At 36.3% G+C, this 16,511-nt stretch overlaps 1 protein-coding gene and 1 pseudogene across 12 annotated transcripts; one reads left to right on the top strand and one right to left on the bottom strand.

Moving 5' to 3' along the window:
- LOC150024664 (uncharacterized) overlaps positions 1 to 16,191 on the top strand; it is a 43,587-nt pseudogene extending 27,396 nt beyond the window's left edge.
- On the bottom strand, positions 7,565 to 11,018 carry LOC137819067 (putative serine/threonine-protein kinase PBL10). 12 transcript variants are annotated; one of them, XR_011082228.2, is made up of 6 exons: positions 10,669 to 11,012; positions 9,517 to 9,575; positions 9,333 to 9,413; positions 8,687 to 8,832; positions 8,466 to 8,589; positions 7,565 to 8,047 (listed from the first exon to the last, which is right to left on the bottom strand). XR_011082228.2 is itself a non-coding variant. In XM_090296779.1 (6 exons), exons 3-6 carry the CDS (start codon positions 9,380 to 9,382, stop codon positions 8,004 to 8,006), a joined length of 360 nt encoding a protein of 119 aa, XP_090152905.1. In that variant the 5' UTR covers positions 9,383 to 9,413; positions 9,517 to 9,575; positions 9,712 to 11,018; the 3' UTR covers positions 7,565 to 8,003. The 12 variants fall into 12 exon arrangements, 8 of the variants coding, with proteins under 8 accessions (XP_090152905.1, XP_068478901.1, XP_068478899.1 ...); XR_011082227.2 differs by having other exon boundaries at positions 8,662 to 8,832; positions 10,669 to 11,004; XR_011082229.2 differs by having other exon boundaries at positions 8,662 to 8,832; positions 9,333 to 9,408; positions 10,669 to 11,004.
- Positions 16,192 to 16,511: the final 320 nt, after the last annotated feature.

Genomic DNA, 16,511 nt, shown 5'->3' with positions numbered 1-16,511 from the left:
CTAGCACTTTTCTTTGGGACTCTTTTTGTGTGTCTTCTTTATTCATTGAGTTCCTTATTTTCTTGCTTGTCTTTCATTCATATTCTTTCTAGTTTGTCATACATTGCTCTCTATTTTTGGTTTAGCTTTTCTTGTTTATACCTTTTCTTGTTTGTCTTTTTTGTTCTTCTTAAAGTTGTGTGGAGACTTGTTCTTAAGTAAGTTGGTTTGTTGTGACATTATTTCATTTGAAGCTCCTCCATTCTACAAGAAAGGCTTGGTTGAGGACAGCATACTTTCTTGGAGTGGCTTGAGTACTTTCTTGGGCATTTTCCAGCAACCTATATCTCACTTTTATTTGTCTAACAAGTTTCTTTCACTGTTAGTTTTCTGTTTTTTTGTATTTTCTGCTCATGGCTCATTTTTCTAGTGGAGAGTCTTCCAAACCGTGCTCACCCCAAAAGGCAGCCCTTTAAGAAGACTTAAAGAATGCCAAGCAATCCAATGCTCACTATCTTGAGGTGATACGGCAAATGGAGGCAAGGCTCCAAAGTTTGGAGTTAAATCGTGAAGAACTACATCAAAACCGTGAGACAAGACCTCCTCCTCTTCGGCATTCTTCAAGGCACTCTCATTCTTCTCATGATTATTATGAAGACAATGCAAGGCCAAGACATCATCACCATGAAGAGAGGCGCCAACATGTGGCTGGCCCTTGTTCTCCTAATGTAAAACTTCCTAGTTTTAGTGGTGAAAGTGATCCCAATGTATACTTAGGATGGGAGGCTAAGGTTGACCAAATTTTTGATGTAAATGGGGTTAGGGATGAGCATAGGGTTAGATTAGCTTCTTTAGAATTTTTGGACTATGCCATGCAATGGTGGCATCAATACCTCATGGGCATTGACCTACACAAGAGGCCGCCCGTGGTCTCTTGGAACGATTTGAGAGCATGTTTACGCGCTAGATTCGTACCCCCACACTTTAGGAAAGACCTTATGTTGAAACTCCAACGGTTTCATCAAGGCACGCTAAGTGTGGATGATTACTTTAAACAACTAGACACGCTTTTAATTCGAGTTAATATGGATGAGAGTGGAAAGCTAAGATAGCTAGGTTTGTGAGTGGCCTTCGAAGGGACATTCAAGACGTGGTAGAGTTACAAGAATATTCTTCTTTGGAAAATGTGGTGCACCTTTCTAGTAAAATTGAAAATCAACTTGCAAGGAAAAATGCTTTCAAAAATTCTTCTAAGGATAACTACTACCACTCTTCTTGGAAAAATAAAAATAACTCTTTTTCAAATATTCCTTCTAAGGACTCTACTTTCAAACCTAGAGAGTCTAAGCCTTCCACTTCCAATTCTAGGCCTAAGTCACCACAAAAATCGTCTAGTAAGAAATGTTTTAAATGCTTAAGCTATGGACATATTGCTTCTAATTGCCCTTCTAAATGAACTATGTATATGCATGATGGGGTAGATAGTAGTGAGCATGGGTCCGAATCTTCTAGACATTCCTCACCTTCTAGATCCCCAAGTGAGAGTGAGAGTGAAAGCCCACATGAGAGTGACCTATTAGTAATAAGACGCATGCTTGGACAAGTTTTAAAACCTTTTGATGAAACTCAAAGAGAAAATATTTTTCATTCAAGGTGTCTTATTAATGATAGGGTATGCTCTTTGATTGTGGATGGGGGGAGTTGTGCTAATGTGGCAAGCACAAGAGTGGTAGACAAACTTGGATTGCCTACCATCTCTCATGCCAAGCCCTACAAGTTACAATGGTTGAGTGAGGTGGGTGAGTTAGTGGTGAACAAGCAAGTCCTCATTACTTTTTCCATTGGTAAATATAAAGATGAGGTCTTGTGTGATGTTGTTCCAATGGAAGCTACTCGTATACTTTTAGGTAGGCCATGGCAATTTGATCAAAAAGTTTTTCATGATGGCTTTACCAACAAAATTTCTTTTAACTTCCATGGGCACAAAGTCATTCTTAAGTCTCTCTTTCCAAAGGAAGTCCATGAGGACCAAGTCAAAATGAGAGAAAAGAGAGAGAAAGAAAAAGATATAAAAAATTCCAAGAGAAGCCTTCTCATATCTTCCCAACAAGTTAAAAAGGTAATAGTTACTCACAAGCCTATTTTTTTAGCTATTCCTAGACCTATTGAATATGAGTCGGCTAAGGATAGTCCCACATGTTTGGACCATTTGGTAAAGGAATATGAAGATGTGTTTCAAGATCCTCCTAAAGGCTTACCACCTCTAAGAGGGATTGAACACCAAATAGACTTCATGCCCGGGGTTTCTTTACCAAATCGCCCTGCATATAGGACCAATCCCCAAGAGACCAAAGAAATTCAAAGACAAGTTGAGGATTTATTAGCTAAGGGGTGGGTACAAGATAGCATGAGCCCATGTGCTATGCCTGTCATACTTGTCCCAAAAAAGGATGGGACATGGAGGATGTGTACGGATTGTCGCGCTATAAATAACATTACCATCAAATATAGGCATCCCATTCCTAGGTTAGATGACTTGTTGGATGAATTACATGGGTCTAAAATATTTTCCAAAATTGATCTTAAGAGTGGTTACAATCAAATTCGAATTAAACATGGTGATGAATGGAAAACCGCTTTTAAGACCAAATTTGGTTTATATGAGTGGTTGGTCATGCCTTTTGGCTTGACTAATGCTCCTAGTACCTTCATGCAACTCATGCATCATGTTTTAATAGCATTCATTGGCAAGTTTGTTGTGGTTTACTTTGATGATATTCTTATATATAGCTTGTCTTTAGAAGATCATGAGTCACATGTTAGACAAGTTTTAGAAAATCTTAGGAAGGCAAAATTGTATGCTAATCATGCTAAATGTTTTTTTGCATTATATCATATAGACTTCCTAGGGTTTGTGGTTAGTCATAAAGGGGTGCATGTCGATAAAACAAAAGTTGCAGCAATTCAACATTGGCCTACACCCACCAATGTCAATGAAGTACGAAGTTTTCATGGACTTGCTAGTTTTTATAGGCGGCTTGTGAAAGACTTTAGTACAATTGTCGCACCTTTAAATGCCATAGTAAAGAAGGATGTGGTTTTTAAGTGGGGACAAGAGCAAGAAAACGCTTTTCAAACTTTGAAGGATAAATTAACTAAAGCCCCCATTTTAGCTCTTCCTAACTTTGCTAAGACATTTGAAATAGAGTGTGATGCCTCTAATATAGGCATTGGGGTCGTCCTCCTTCAAGAAGGACACCCCATAGCTTATTTTAGTGAGAAACTCAAAGGAAGTCATCTCAATTACTCCACTTATGATAAAGAACTTTATGCTCTTGTTAGAGCTTTGCAAAATTGGCAACATTATCTTTTTCCAAAGGAATTTGTGATCCATAGTTATCATTAGTCCCTTAAATATTTGAAAAGCCAAAGCAAGCTTAATAAGAGACATGCTAAGTGGGTGGAGTTTATTGAGCAATTTCCTTATGTGATCAAACATAAACAAGGTAAAATAAATGTGGTTGCCGATGCTCTTTCAAGAAGATATACCTTGTTAAATGTTTTGAATGTTCAATATTTAGGATTTGATCACATAAAGGAACTTTATCATGATGACTTAGATTTCTCTCTAATCTATCAAGAGTGTTCCAAGGGCGGTCACAAAGACTTTTTCTTACATAATGGTTTTCTTTTCAAAGGCAAAAGACTTTGTGTTCCCCAAGGATCCATAAGACAATCTCTTATTAGAGAGGCTCATGAGGGTGGGCTTATGGGACATTTTGGGGTAGCTAAAACCTTAGAAACATTGCATGAACATTTCTTTTGGCCTCACATGTGCAAATCCGCACATACCTTCTGTGATCGATGTATAGCATGTAGGAAGGCTAAATCTAAGGTCCAACCCCATGGTTTATATACCCCTCTTCCTATCCCTACAATGCCTTGGGTTGATATTTCTATGGATTTTATCTTAGGACTGCCCAAGACATCGAAGTGTAAGGATTCCATCTTTGTGGTAGTGGACCGTTTTTCTAAAATGACTCATTTTATTCCATGCCACAAAGTGGATGATGCGTGCCATATTGCAAATCTCTTATTCAAGGAAGTTGTTCGTTTACATGGACTTCCTAGAAGTATAGTATCCGATAGGGATTCTAAGTTCTTAAGTCACTTTTGGAGGACCTTATGGGGGAAACTTGGCACAAAACTTCTGTTTTCTACTACTTGCCACCCCCAAACTAATGGTCAAACCGAAGTGGTTAATAGAACTTTGGGTCAATTATTGAGATGCTTTATTTCCGGGAATCCAAGGGCTTGGGAGGATTTACTACCTCATGTTGAATTTGCTTATAATAGGGTAGTAAATTCCACCACTAACCATTCTCCTTTTGAGGTTGTTTATGGGTTTAATCCCCTCACACCTCTAGATCTTCTTCCCATTCCTGTACTTGATGAGGTTCTATGCAAAGACGGTTTTGAAAAGGCTTCTTTTGTTAAGGATTTGCATAACCGCATCAAGTTACAAATTCAGAAGAAAGTTGGTCAGTATGCTGACACTGCCAACCAAAGGAGAAAGGCATTAATCTTTGAGCCCGGTGATTGGGTTTGGCTTCATTTGAGAAAGGATAGATTTCCTTCTCTAAGGAAGTCCAAACTTATGCCTCGTGGTGATGGGCCTTTCCAAGTCATCAAGAGGATTAATGATAATGCCTATGAGTTAGATATGCCCACTACTTATCTTGGTAGTAATTCTTTCAATATTACTGATCTCACTCCTTTTGCTGCAGGTTTCCCAAATTCGTGGACGAATTCTCTCCAACCCGGGGAGTATGATGTAAACCAAGTAGAGGATGCTCAAGCCCATGAAGCTCAAGCCCAACAAGGGGCCCAAGCCCAACGAATCACTAGGAGCATGGCAAGAGCTTTGGGACAAGAGTATAATAAGATGGCTCTTCTTATTTCTTTTATAGAATAGGGGTGCGGATGTAATAAATAGGTGTAAGTAGTAAGGGAGGCTAGGGGGGAGTGTAGATAGGAGTTAGGAGGTGCCAAACTAGGAAGGAAAGTCACACTTCCTTCATGCACTAGTTGGCGCCGAATTTGACTCTCATTTGAGGCACATTTGGCTTTGCATTTCAGCACCTTATAGGCTATAAATAAAGGTGCTGCCCTTGTACAATTCAGATTTGGATTTTGGAGTAGAGAGACTATACTCAAATTTAGAGAGAAATTGTGAGTTTTGAGTCTTCTTCTTCCTTTGCCTTATCTTGTGAGCAATGGTGAGCTTCAAGTGGCGGCACTCCTTCACTTATCTTGGAACAAGGCTCCAAGTGGCGTGAATAGCTTCTCGAAGTCTCAAAATCCAGCAAGCTCCATTTCTATAAGTGTTCTTCTTTCATTTCTTCAATTTTCATTCGGTAGCTTCTTAGTTTCTAGTGTTTCCTTTCATTTGTACCGTTTGAAATTGTGTTTCCAGCTTTGTTTCTTTTGTTAGGTTCATTCAGTAGCTTATCCTTACATTTCTGTTCGGTTTTCCTTTCTTGTTCTTCATCATTGTTGTTTGATTCCATTTGACAATATATGGACTTCCATATGAGCTTTGGTTTGGTGCAAAGTCTTGGTGAGTTCTTGAATTAGAACATTGATCCAATTCTAAGTAAAGTGTCATTTCATGACCAATTCAAGTTGCTCCTAAGAATGTCAAAGAATCATGTATTCTTGTTGTTGCATTCACATCAGGGGGAAAATGCTCCTGAAGGCCACCAGGCGCCTCCTGCTGCTGAGCTCCCAACCATCCTCCAACAAGCTCTCAAATGCTTCCAGAATAAAGAGGTGGTGGATAGCCTGAGCGAGGACCCCGCCCAAAGTCGCGTGGCTCAAAGCCTCGGGGAGTATCTCATCGCATCCAGCCTCTCCCTGTCCAAGGTGAAAGACTTGCAGGCCGGGATGGCGAAGCTGAGGGGAGAGTTAGCTCTCCAGGCCAGGGTATCCTCCACACGCGAAGCCGCCTTGAACAAGGAGCTGATGAGCCTTCGACAATCTGAGAAGGAAACCAAGAGGCTTCTCTTTGAGAAGTCTCGGGAGGCCCTTCAGTCTGCGTCAAAGATCCTACCTCTCTGCAACAAAGTGATTGATTTGGAGGAGAAGGTAGAAGAGGCGCAGGCCAGGATGGCCAAGTTGGAGGAGAGGGCCACTCAACGTGAGGTCCAACTGGGTCAGGTGGAGGGGGAGCTTGCCTAGAAAATCGAGCTCTTCAAGCAAACAAAAGAGGAACTCACCAACGATGTTGTCGATGCCTATGGTGCAGATGCCATGGCTCAGGTTGCCTGTGTGCATCCTAAGATGGATCTTTCCCCATTCATGGAGTCGAAACAGGTCGTTGATGGGCAGCTCGTGCCCAAGGAGTAGCCTTTATGTGTTGTAACTTAACCCTTTGATGAACGATTTGTAATTTTGCACATATTTATTGATGGAAGAGGCCCCGACACCAATCCTTTCAAAGGCCACCAAAATATCAAATTAAGGCAATCACTAGAGTTATGGTCAAAGAGGGGTAAGAGGACACATTCTACATGTCATAAACTCTAGTGTAGAATAGTTTTTACATTTTTTTGTCAAAAGTAGCATAGTTTATTTCTTTTGTATTTTTGTTGAAACATGCAAAGTGGTATCTAAAATGCTAACCTAAGTTTAATTAGAGTTTCCTACTCCTAATTGAACTTAGGTCCAGCCCACATTTAGCCTAAGTGGAGCGTAAGGTTCTAGAACTCCTAGCACATGGAAGAATTCTAAAACCTACCTCTTGTGTGCTGAATTTAGGAGCCACCTTCCCATGTACCAACATTTGAATTTCCCTCCAATTCACTTTTCATTTTCAGCCACTCTTGCTATATATAGAGGAGTTTGGTTCATGTAAATTCAAGATTAATTGAATAATGAAATGCTGCTAAAATTGTGTCATTCTCACTCCTTGCCTAAACACTCACTACAAAAAAAATGTTTATTAGAGTGGGCCAAAAATGGACCCTAACTATGAAAAACCTACACAAAATGGTATTTATCGTGAGCATAGCGTTTATGAAAATTTCGAAGCTAATATACTCGACGTAAAGATATTGACGGGTGCGGGCGACACATGACAGGTGTTTTTTTGCGTAGGTCAAGCGTGGGCTTAACCTTCAAAATATATTTATATTATTTATTTGAAGAAGTATAGGCTTAGCCTACAAGTTTGGCACACAGAGAAGACGTGAAATTTTTTTATTAAAAAATATTTTTTATTGAAATAAATCAATTTTAAAATTAACTAATGTTAAATCAATTTTAGAATTATTCTTTTTCTCTCTTTCTTATTGCATTTATCCTATTTTTTACCTGTTTCATTTTTTTCAATATTATTACTAAAGATACAATTATTTTAAGGAGCAATCTGATGAAGATATATTTTTCTTACTAAAAAAGTTGTTTATAACTTTTTCTTTATACTTCTTGTTTTTTTTTCTATGAGCAAGAAAAAATATTTTTTTTATAGGAACAAGGAAAAGCATATATTAATTAGGATAAGTGAGTTGTCCCAACCAATAGATAGTTTGTCTCCAAGTTAAATAGACTCTCTTACTAAATCATGATAACATATGACTTTAGTTTTCACTTTGCTAGTATTATACATTCATATGAAGTGGTCTCTTGTTAAACTTCCTCCCCACATTGAATTCATTCTACTGCAGATTTTTATCCCTATTGCCTTCCTTTGGTTTTCCTTATTGATAGAACCTGCAAAATGTTCACAGCCAAGTTCCACACACCAGTTCAAATTCATGATTTCCCAGTCCCTTATTACTTGACGCTATTACTCAGCCTTACAAGAAAATCTGTGACGAAAATAGAATTGCAACACTTATGCAACTGAATAATATGCCCATATACCAATCTCTAAGGCCATATAAGTGTTGTCATTCTTACTTCTAATTCCCCTGTTTACTTCCATCTTTACATAGTGTCACCCTGTTGTCGCTCCATGAACGTTATTTTATCCTCCAACATTGCACACTTTTGGGAGTAAGGTGACCTAGTAAACAATGTAAAAGGGTTAGTTAGATATCAAGATTTGGTATGCATCATCATCTCCTTGTTTGTATATTATGTCAAACACTTTGTATGACTAAGATATTGTCATTTCACAAATTTATAAACAAAGACCAACATAATAGTTTTGTGCACAAAGTGTATTGGTTACATCTCAAGAAAAGTGGCCTTCGGATAAAGCTTGAAAGAATGTACATGTAATGTTAGAGTGTTTGTAACCATTCCTATGCAAGCAATAATGTGTAGAGGCCACTCCAAAGAGTAGTAATGAACAGAGAAAATGACCTGAATTTGATCTATATGGTCCATCAACAACGAAAGTGTAATATTTTTATGGAAAATTGTGGCATGGAAAGCTAAAAGCAAGTAGGGAACTCAATTTGAGAAACCAGATATTGTACCTGTTGCTAGATACTCAAGTGTTGCATATCCATGTGTTCCCATGACCCTTGTAGAAACATGGCTCTTATCACCAGTTGGTCCATCTCTGGCAAGCCCAAAATCAGAAAGTTTGGCATTGTAGTTCTGCAAAACATACGTGAATTAACTAGCTTATTCATTGAATCCTAAATCCATCATATACATATTCAACTATACCAAGACATTCCCAAGTTTTCAGTACATGCCGTATCAAGCAGGATATTAGAAGTCTTGAAGTCTCGGTATATGACTTTAGTTTCTGTGTTATGGAGAAAAGCAAGAACCCTAGTAGCCCCAAGGGATATTTTCAATCTTAATGTCCAAGAAAGCTGCTGAAAATGAGACCCCCTACATTGATGATGATATCTTTAACGTTAGTATTGAAACTTTGGGAGATTAAGCAAAAATTACAATCTCTTCTGAAGGAGGAATAGCATAGCATTGCTACTACAAAGCCTAAGCCTATAAGGAAAGAAATAAGGTAATGTAGCAAACAATTCCTAAGATTGTTTCGCAATTACACAATTAATTGATTCAACTATATATTGAGATATTCTAGGATACCCTAAGTGTATTGGTATAAACTACATGGTACTGACTCCTGAATAGATGATTCTCCACACTTGATAAGTTGATACCCAGTGCAGATTTACAGTTAAACATGGAGTCCTTTGATTCAGATGTAAATAACTAATTATAGAACAAGTAACGTAGAAATAAAACCTACTTGTTAAGTGGGGTATGATATGTTATGTGAGTTGTGAACAAGTAATACAATGAACTTCCAAATGTAGTAAAAGGCTAAGTGACTACAAACATAATGGATAACTGGTATAAAGGCCACTCACCCAAAGTGCTGGTAATGCACACAACCTTCTCCAAGGCCCTCCATCAGCATCTCTCATCTTCAAATACCTCTTCAGCCTGACCTGGAAAGAAAAATGGTTTGTAATAACACAACTAGGAAAATGAAGAAAATCAATTGAAAAGAAATATTTTACCAACTAAAATGTCAAATCAACAGAAACTAACCTCAGGAAATATAGTTGTCAAGTGATCATGTCTGCTTCTGAACTAAAGTCCAGATTGACCTATAAAATTAAAAGCAAAAATATATTACTATCCAGTATCAGAGAAGCTTATATTGTGTCAAAAGATACTGTTTTCACCACATTTAAATTAGGATGGCTTTGTTAAAAGCCAGCTTGCAAATCATCGCATCTATACCTGTACAGTGCATGTCCTAAACATCATGTAAGGCACCAGAGAACCAACTTTAGGCAACACATGGTCAGAAAGCAAGTAATTGAACCATAAAGGTCAAGAATGAACTGTCTCGTTTTCAGTTACTACAAAGAATAGGAACTGCTGACAAAACAACCCATATAATAAAGAAATTATAAAAGAAAAACACCATCAGAGACATGATCTTTGGTATAGAAATATTTCTGGTGTAGAAGTACTAATGATTACAGTAGTAAATCTACAAAGTAACTATAAGTACATTAATAAAAATAGAAAAAACAGAAATTTGTAATTTTCAGTCGAAAGCAACTACGGATAAAGATAGCACATGTTAATGCGTTTCCAACATTGTGACTTAGCATAGAGGAAATATTTACTAGTATAGATTATCATTGTGTATTGTTCTGTGGACCAAGTATAAGCAGTATACACTAGTAATAACCAAATCCCATACGGTTGGGCTCGAGTCCAGCAAACAAATGTTTGCTGCAATAATCTTTAATCATAATAGTTAATAATGGTAAAAGAAAATCTGAAAAATGAGAAAAAAAAGGTGACAATAACTTACAAAAATAGAAGAAAAACAAGAATAAGAGATACGAAATTTAAAAAAAAAATGAAAAATGAGGTAAAGAATAAGAGATACGAAATTTTAAAAAAAAATGAAAGATGAGGTGCCATAGCAGATGGTACAGGGAGAATAGCTACAATCGGCCAAGGACAGAGTAGGAGAAGATAAAATATAATATTCACAAAACAATGAAGAAAGGTTTTAAAAACCTTATTTGAAACTATTCAAAAAAACAATTTGACCACAATGAAGATAAAATTATCCGTGGAGATATCAATGTGGAGATAGATACCGGAAATTCAAGGATCATAAGTTATCACAGAATCGAGAGATATCTAAGGTGAAAAGCGAAGGTGGGAGAGTGAAACCTGGTCGTGCAACATCTTCTTCACCAAGAACTGTGAAGCCTCCGCCTCCTCACCAAGACGACGAAGCCTCCGCCTCCTCACCAAGAACGGCGAAGCCTCCACCTCCTCATCAATAACGGCGAAGCCTCCGCCTCCTCACCAAGGGCGTCTTACTTTCACCTTCGAACCCTCACCGATTCAAACATGCAAGGTTTATGTTAGGGTTTCCAAAATTTGAGATAAATTGGGAAGAGAAGAAGGAAGATGCGAATTAGGGATTGTGGAAAGCAATGTTAGGGTTTCAGAGGGATTCAGAGGAGAATAAGGAAAGGAAGATGAGCCTTAGATTGTGGATGTGAGAAAAAAACATTGAAAAACCCAACTAATATAAATAAAATATAACTTCTTTGTGTAACAGTTAATTAAGCCTACATAAATTTATTTATTTTTTATACTAATTTTTATTATTATTATGTTATTTTTATTTATAATTTTATAAAAATGGTAGTGTGGGTTGGACCTATGTTTAATATTTATTTTTATAATTATTATTGTTGGTATATTGTTTCTTTGACCGACATTATATTTAGAATTTATTTTTGTTCTTTCTTTGTGTGGGTTAAGCCTACGATAATAACATCTATTATGAGTCTGTCACTTTTTTTTTGCAGCTAAATATCCTTTTTTTTTTCGTAGTGTCTCTTAGGAATAGACTTTTAATCTTCAAATCTTCACCTACAAAGGGAGTTGGTCGAACCAGTCCTACTCTTCCTACTTCTCATGCACCTCCAAGGCTATCACAACTCTTAGGAGAGCCTTGTTCCACCATCAATCCATGGAGCTTCCGCATTCATCAACAAAAACCGCAAGAAAGGAGACACAAATCCATCACTTGGTATCAGAGCTATGGTCTTCAAGAGATAAATGTCTCTTTTCATTTTTTATGTTTGAGTTCTTCTTATTTTCGTGTTGTTCATCACTTGTTCATGTTGTCTTGCTGTTTTTACATTTTTAATTTGATTTAGATGTTGTTATAAGCATTTCAATCGGTACAAATTGTTCAAATTGTTCTTGAGCTTCTTATTTTCATTTTTTGTGTAGGAATCTATGTTGAATTGAGTTGCTGTTTTGTTTTAGGTTTATTTGAGTTCTTATTGCAATTCTGTTCGGTTCATATGATGTATTTTGTGTTCTTTTATTTTATGAATCCTATTATGTTTTGTCTAAGTCATGTTTTTCCTAATTTGTCATCAAATCCTTGTAGTGCTGAATTTGTTGATAATTTTGGTTTCTTGATTTGATTTGAGTCCAGATTTATATTTCTGTGTTTAATTGATCCTTTGGTGTATTTTTCTTTTAGTTTGAGTTCATATTTGTATGCTAGTTCCATACAAATTCATATACATCTACTCCATTGTGTTTTTGAAGTTTCTTATTCTGTTTTTAAATTCCAAAATTAGGACTCCTCTGTTTTTCAAATTCTGCACTGGCTGTTTTTTGTTATGAAATTTAAATACGTTGAAGAAAAATTCTGAAAAACTAGATTAATACAGTTTGATGTGTTAGAAAATCAAGAAAAAGAAATCAGATGAAAAGACAAAATAGAAAAAAAAATGATAAATAAAATAAGAAAAGAGTGCATTCTGGCACCAAAATATATGGTAGTTGGACAGTGATTTTGAAAAATTTATCACAATTATTTGGTGCATATTTTTGGTGTGATTCCAGCGCCAAAAGCTTGCTAAGACATTGAATCGTTTGTGGTTAAATTTTCAGAAGCAAATTTAAAATAGCCAGCTCAGCATAAATATTTTAAGTCACGCTTTTTGAACCTAAATTTTTCCAGTAGTGCTGTTTTGGATTTTTAAATCAATTCTAACGCCTTTCTTTAGGTTCCTTTTGTGTGCCATCCTTTATTGAGTGCCTATTTTTATTTGCTTGTCCAGTATCATTCTAAACTCTTTCTAAGTTGTGTCACATAATTCAAATCCATTTGTTGTGGTACTGTTCTAAAATTTAATTTGTTTCTTGCTTTCTTTTCTTGACCTCTAAATTGTTGGTGGATAAATTCAATTGGTGCTTGTTAAGTGGAATTGACTTTGTGGTGAGTCTAGCTCTACTTAGTAGGTACTGTTTTGGAGAATTTAATTTTCTATTCATAAGAGGTTAAGGCAAGGAGCAGCAACAAACACAAATACAAATACCAAACACATACACTTTGAAGGACACAACAAAGAAGAGCAATTACAAGCCAAGCAGTGCATAGTATAGAAATCTGAAATTTAATTTGTGTAATTCAATTTCTTTATATTTCTTTGAGTTGTAATTACATTCAACCTTGGTTTAATTAGTGGATTAATCACGTGTAGACGGTGAGTGTGTCTTCATAGGCTCAAAGTGTTTAGAAGCCTCACCTAGGAAACGTCTAGTTTAAAGCTTTGTAGTTAGCAATCTTTAATTGTGCTTAGCTAGTTTACTTTAAGGTAATTACTTGTTTAGCATTTTTTAATTGCTTTGTTTCTTAATGGCTTTGCATTGTTTTTCTTTGCATAAAATTTGACTTTTCATTCCTCATTATGGTTTAAGTAATTTACTTAGAAAAAGAATTGTGTGAAGTTTTTGAGGGATAGGTTTTGGCAAGGAAAGACTTGGTACTTAAGAAGTCCTAGTGACTCACCTCTCTTTCCTGGAAAGCTACCTTCACTATTTTCCTTTTCTTTCTTGAAGTAAAATACTTTTAAACACAAATCTTTAGTCATGTCAACTCACTCTTCTAAATCTAATAAAAGTGATATAAAGTCCATCAAATCTCTTTTAAAACAATTAGCCAAGGAATTTCAATCATTCTCATATAGACAATTGGAAAATGAGGTACAAATCAAAGAGTTGAAAATGACTAGAGAAAATGGTGAAAACTCTCAAAAATCTAAAAAAATATTTTCACATGCATCTAGTTCTCAAAACCATGATTCTTTTAGGGAAGAAAGCCTTAGGATAAATAATATTATCAACCACCCCCTAGGAGAACTGTTGAACCAAGTGGTGTTTAAGTTTTGAAGAATCCAAAACCTTTGAAGGATGTTGAAGCCTTGGTTGTGCTTGAAGTTGTTGTGCTGGTTTAGCTTAGTTCTGGGGTAGTTTATATGTTGTAATCCACCCTTTGATTAAATCTAAAGCATTAGCATTCTCAATCTTTGTGAAAGTAAAATGTTTTCAAACTAAGTTAAAACAACCGATTGTTTTGTCGAAACAACCGATTGTTTATACTTAGGTGTTTTGAGAAAAAGATTGAAAACTGTTTTTAAAATGGTTGAACTGTTAAGTACCAAAACAACCGATTGATTCGAGGAAACAACCGATTGTTTGTTTTGGGACCATAACAGAAAAACTGTTTTCTGTTTGACTGAGCTTTAAATGATTTAACTGCTTACGCTCCAGTCATTAAATGCTTTGACCAATCTTTTAATGCAATTTAAGAGTTTGTTAAGATTTGATAACAAACTACATCTTTGAATATATTCAGAAAAACAGATTTGAGAATTAAGAATCTTTGACAAGTTTTTCCTAAGAGTTTTGAGTTTTTCAAAGAACTGAGATTGCTAAGAGTTTGTGATTGATCAAAGTGTATGGAATAGGATTCTGCTTGTATTGATTTCAGATTATCTTCTGTAACAAGTGTAATCCTTGTACTCTGTTGAACAAGTATTCGTTTCTGTGTTTTGCTGAGATTGGTTGTGTGTTCTTGAGGGGATCAAGATCAACAATCTTAGTGTTGGTGTGTTGACCAAGGAGAGTGTGTTTCTTGAGGTGTTCAAGGTCATTCTCTTGGTTGTTGTGTAAGTGATCAAGGTGTGATTGCTTAGTGGATTTCCTTAGGGTTCTGAGAAGACTGGATGTAGCTCTGGGTTTGGAGTGAACCAGTATAAACAACTGTGTACATTTTCTCTATCACTATCTCTTTAAATTCAGTTTTGTCAATTGATAACTGGTATAAACAACCGATTGTTTCGGTAAAACAACCGATTGTTTTCCAATATTGTGCTTTTGCTTTATGTTTTGAAAAACTGAATTCTTAATCAAGGTTTTCTTGAAGTATTTTCATTCTAAGCTTAAAATTGTACGAAAATCTTCCTTAAACTATTCACCCCCCCTCTCGTTTAAGGCCATATATTCTAACAAGAACTAGAAGAGATAGAAGAGAACAAGAGAGCCCAAGAGAGGTTAGGGTAGACCTACCCCATTTCCATGGAAAAGAAAACGTAGAAGTCTATTTAGATTGGGAAATGAAGGTAGAACAATTATTTGCTTGCCATAGAGTGAGTGAAGAGAGAAACGTACCCCTAGCCACTCTTAGTTTCCAAAGGAACGCTATGTATTGGTGGACGACTTTAGAAAGAGATAGGCGTCTTCATAGGGAGCCTCCCATAGAGTATTGGAATGACCTTAGGGGAGCCCTAAGGCGCCACCATATTCCCTCCTATTATAATAGGGAGTTGATGGACAAGCTCCAAAGACTCCAACAAAGATCCATGAGTGTAGAGGAGTATAGGCAAAAGATGGAACTCTATATGATGAGAGCCTCCATTAGGGAGAATGAGTCCACCACCATAGCTAGATTCTTAAGTGGGCTAAATCTTGAGATAAGAGATAGAGTTGAACTTCTACCTTACCAAAACTTGAATGATTTGGTTCAACTATGTATCAAAGTTGAACAACAAAATTTAAGGGAAACTTCAAGTTGTAAGGAAGGTTCATACTCCAACTCTTATCCAAGAAGAGAATTTAAAGGGGAGGAGAGTACATTTAAGGAAACATCAAAAGAGACTCCCAAAAATATAAGTAAAGATATGCTCACTCCACCCATTCGCACTAGGGATGTTAAATGCTTTGGAAGAGGACATGTGCAAGCTCAATGCCCAAACCAAAGAACCTTGTTCTTAAAAGGTATAGATGAGTATACAAGTGGTGATGAAACACCTAGTGGGAAAGAAGAGGGGGAGGATAATGAGAGAGTATATCCTTTAGAGGGGGAGCTAATGATGATCCAAAGATTCCTCAACAACCAATCTAGTGTGAACCAAGAGACACAAAGAGAGAACATATTTTATACAAGATGCAAAGTTTTTGGAAATGTTTGTTCTCTCATTGTGGATAGTGGCTCTTGCTGCAATTGTTGTAGCACTAGAATGGTTGAAAAGCTAAATCTACAATTAATACCTCATCCTAAACCTTATAGACTTCGATGGATTAATGAAGATGGGAAATTAGTTGTACATAAGCAAGTGAAAGTCAAGTTGTCCATTGGAAACTATAAAGACAAAGTTTTATGTGATATAGTTTCCATGGAAGCTTGTCATATTTTGTTGGGTAGACCTTAGCAATTTGATAAAAAAAACTATGCACAATGGTCTTACCAACGAGATTACTTTCACTCACAAAGAAAAGAAGTTTATACTTCATCCTTTATCACCTTCACAAGTGGTAGAGGATCAAGTGCAAATGAAAAAAAAGAGAGGAAGAAAAAATAGTAGAAAAAGCCCTTAGGGAGAAAAAGGAGTGGGATAAGAGTGTTCTTTCCCACAAGGTTAGTCAACAAGAAGAAACAATTAAAAACACATTTGAAAATATGAGTCTTGTTGAACAACCTTCAAGTCTTATAAAAGGAACACATAGAAAAATTCTTAAAGAGGTTAACTTAGGACAAGGGAGGCAAAATTTAGAAAAGAAAATTATGAACTCCTCTCTAAAGAAACCATGTGATAAGTTGCCAAAAACAAAAGAAAAACAAGAAGGGCAACTTAAATTTGATTTTTATACAACTGCTCAAACTAACACATTTGCCTTGTTTGATAATTCCCATAGAT

This window comes from Phaseolus vulgaris, chromosome 10 (genome assembly GCF_051622355.1).
Source record: "Phaseolus vulgaris cultivar YP4 chromosome 10, ASM5162235v1, whole genome shotgun sequence".
In the NCBI taxonomy this organism is placed as follows: domain Eukaryota; kingdom Viridiplantae; phylum Streptophyta; class Magnoliopsida; order Fabales; family Fabaceae; genus Phaseolus; species Phaseolus vulgaris.
The sequence above is the reverse complement of the archived record's forward strand: the minus strand, read 5'-3'. Positions and strand labels throughout refer to the sequence as shown.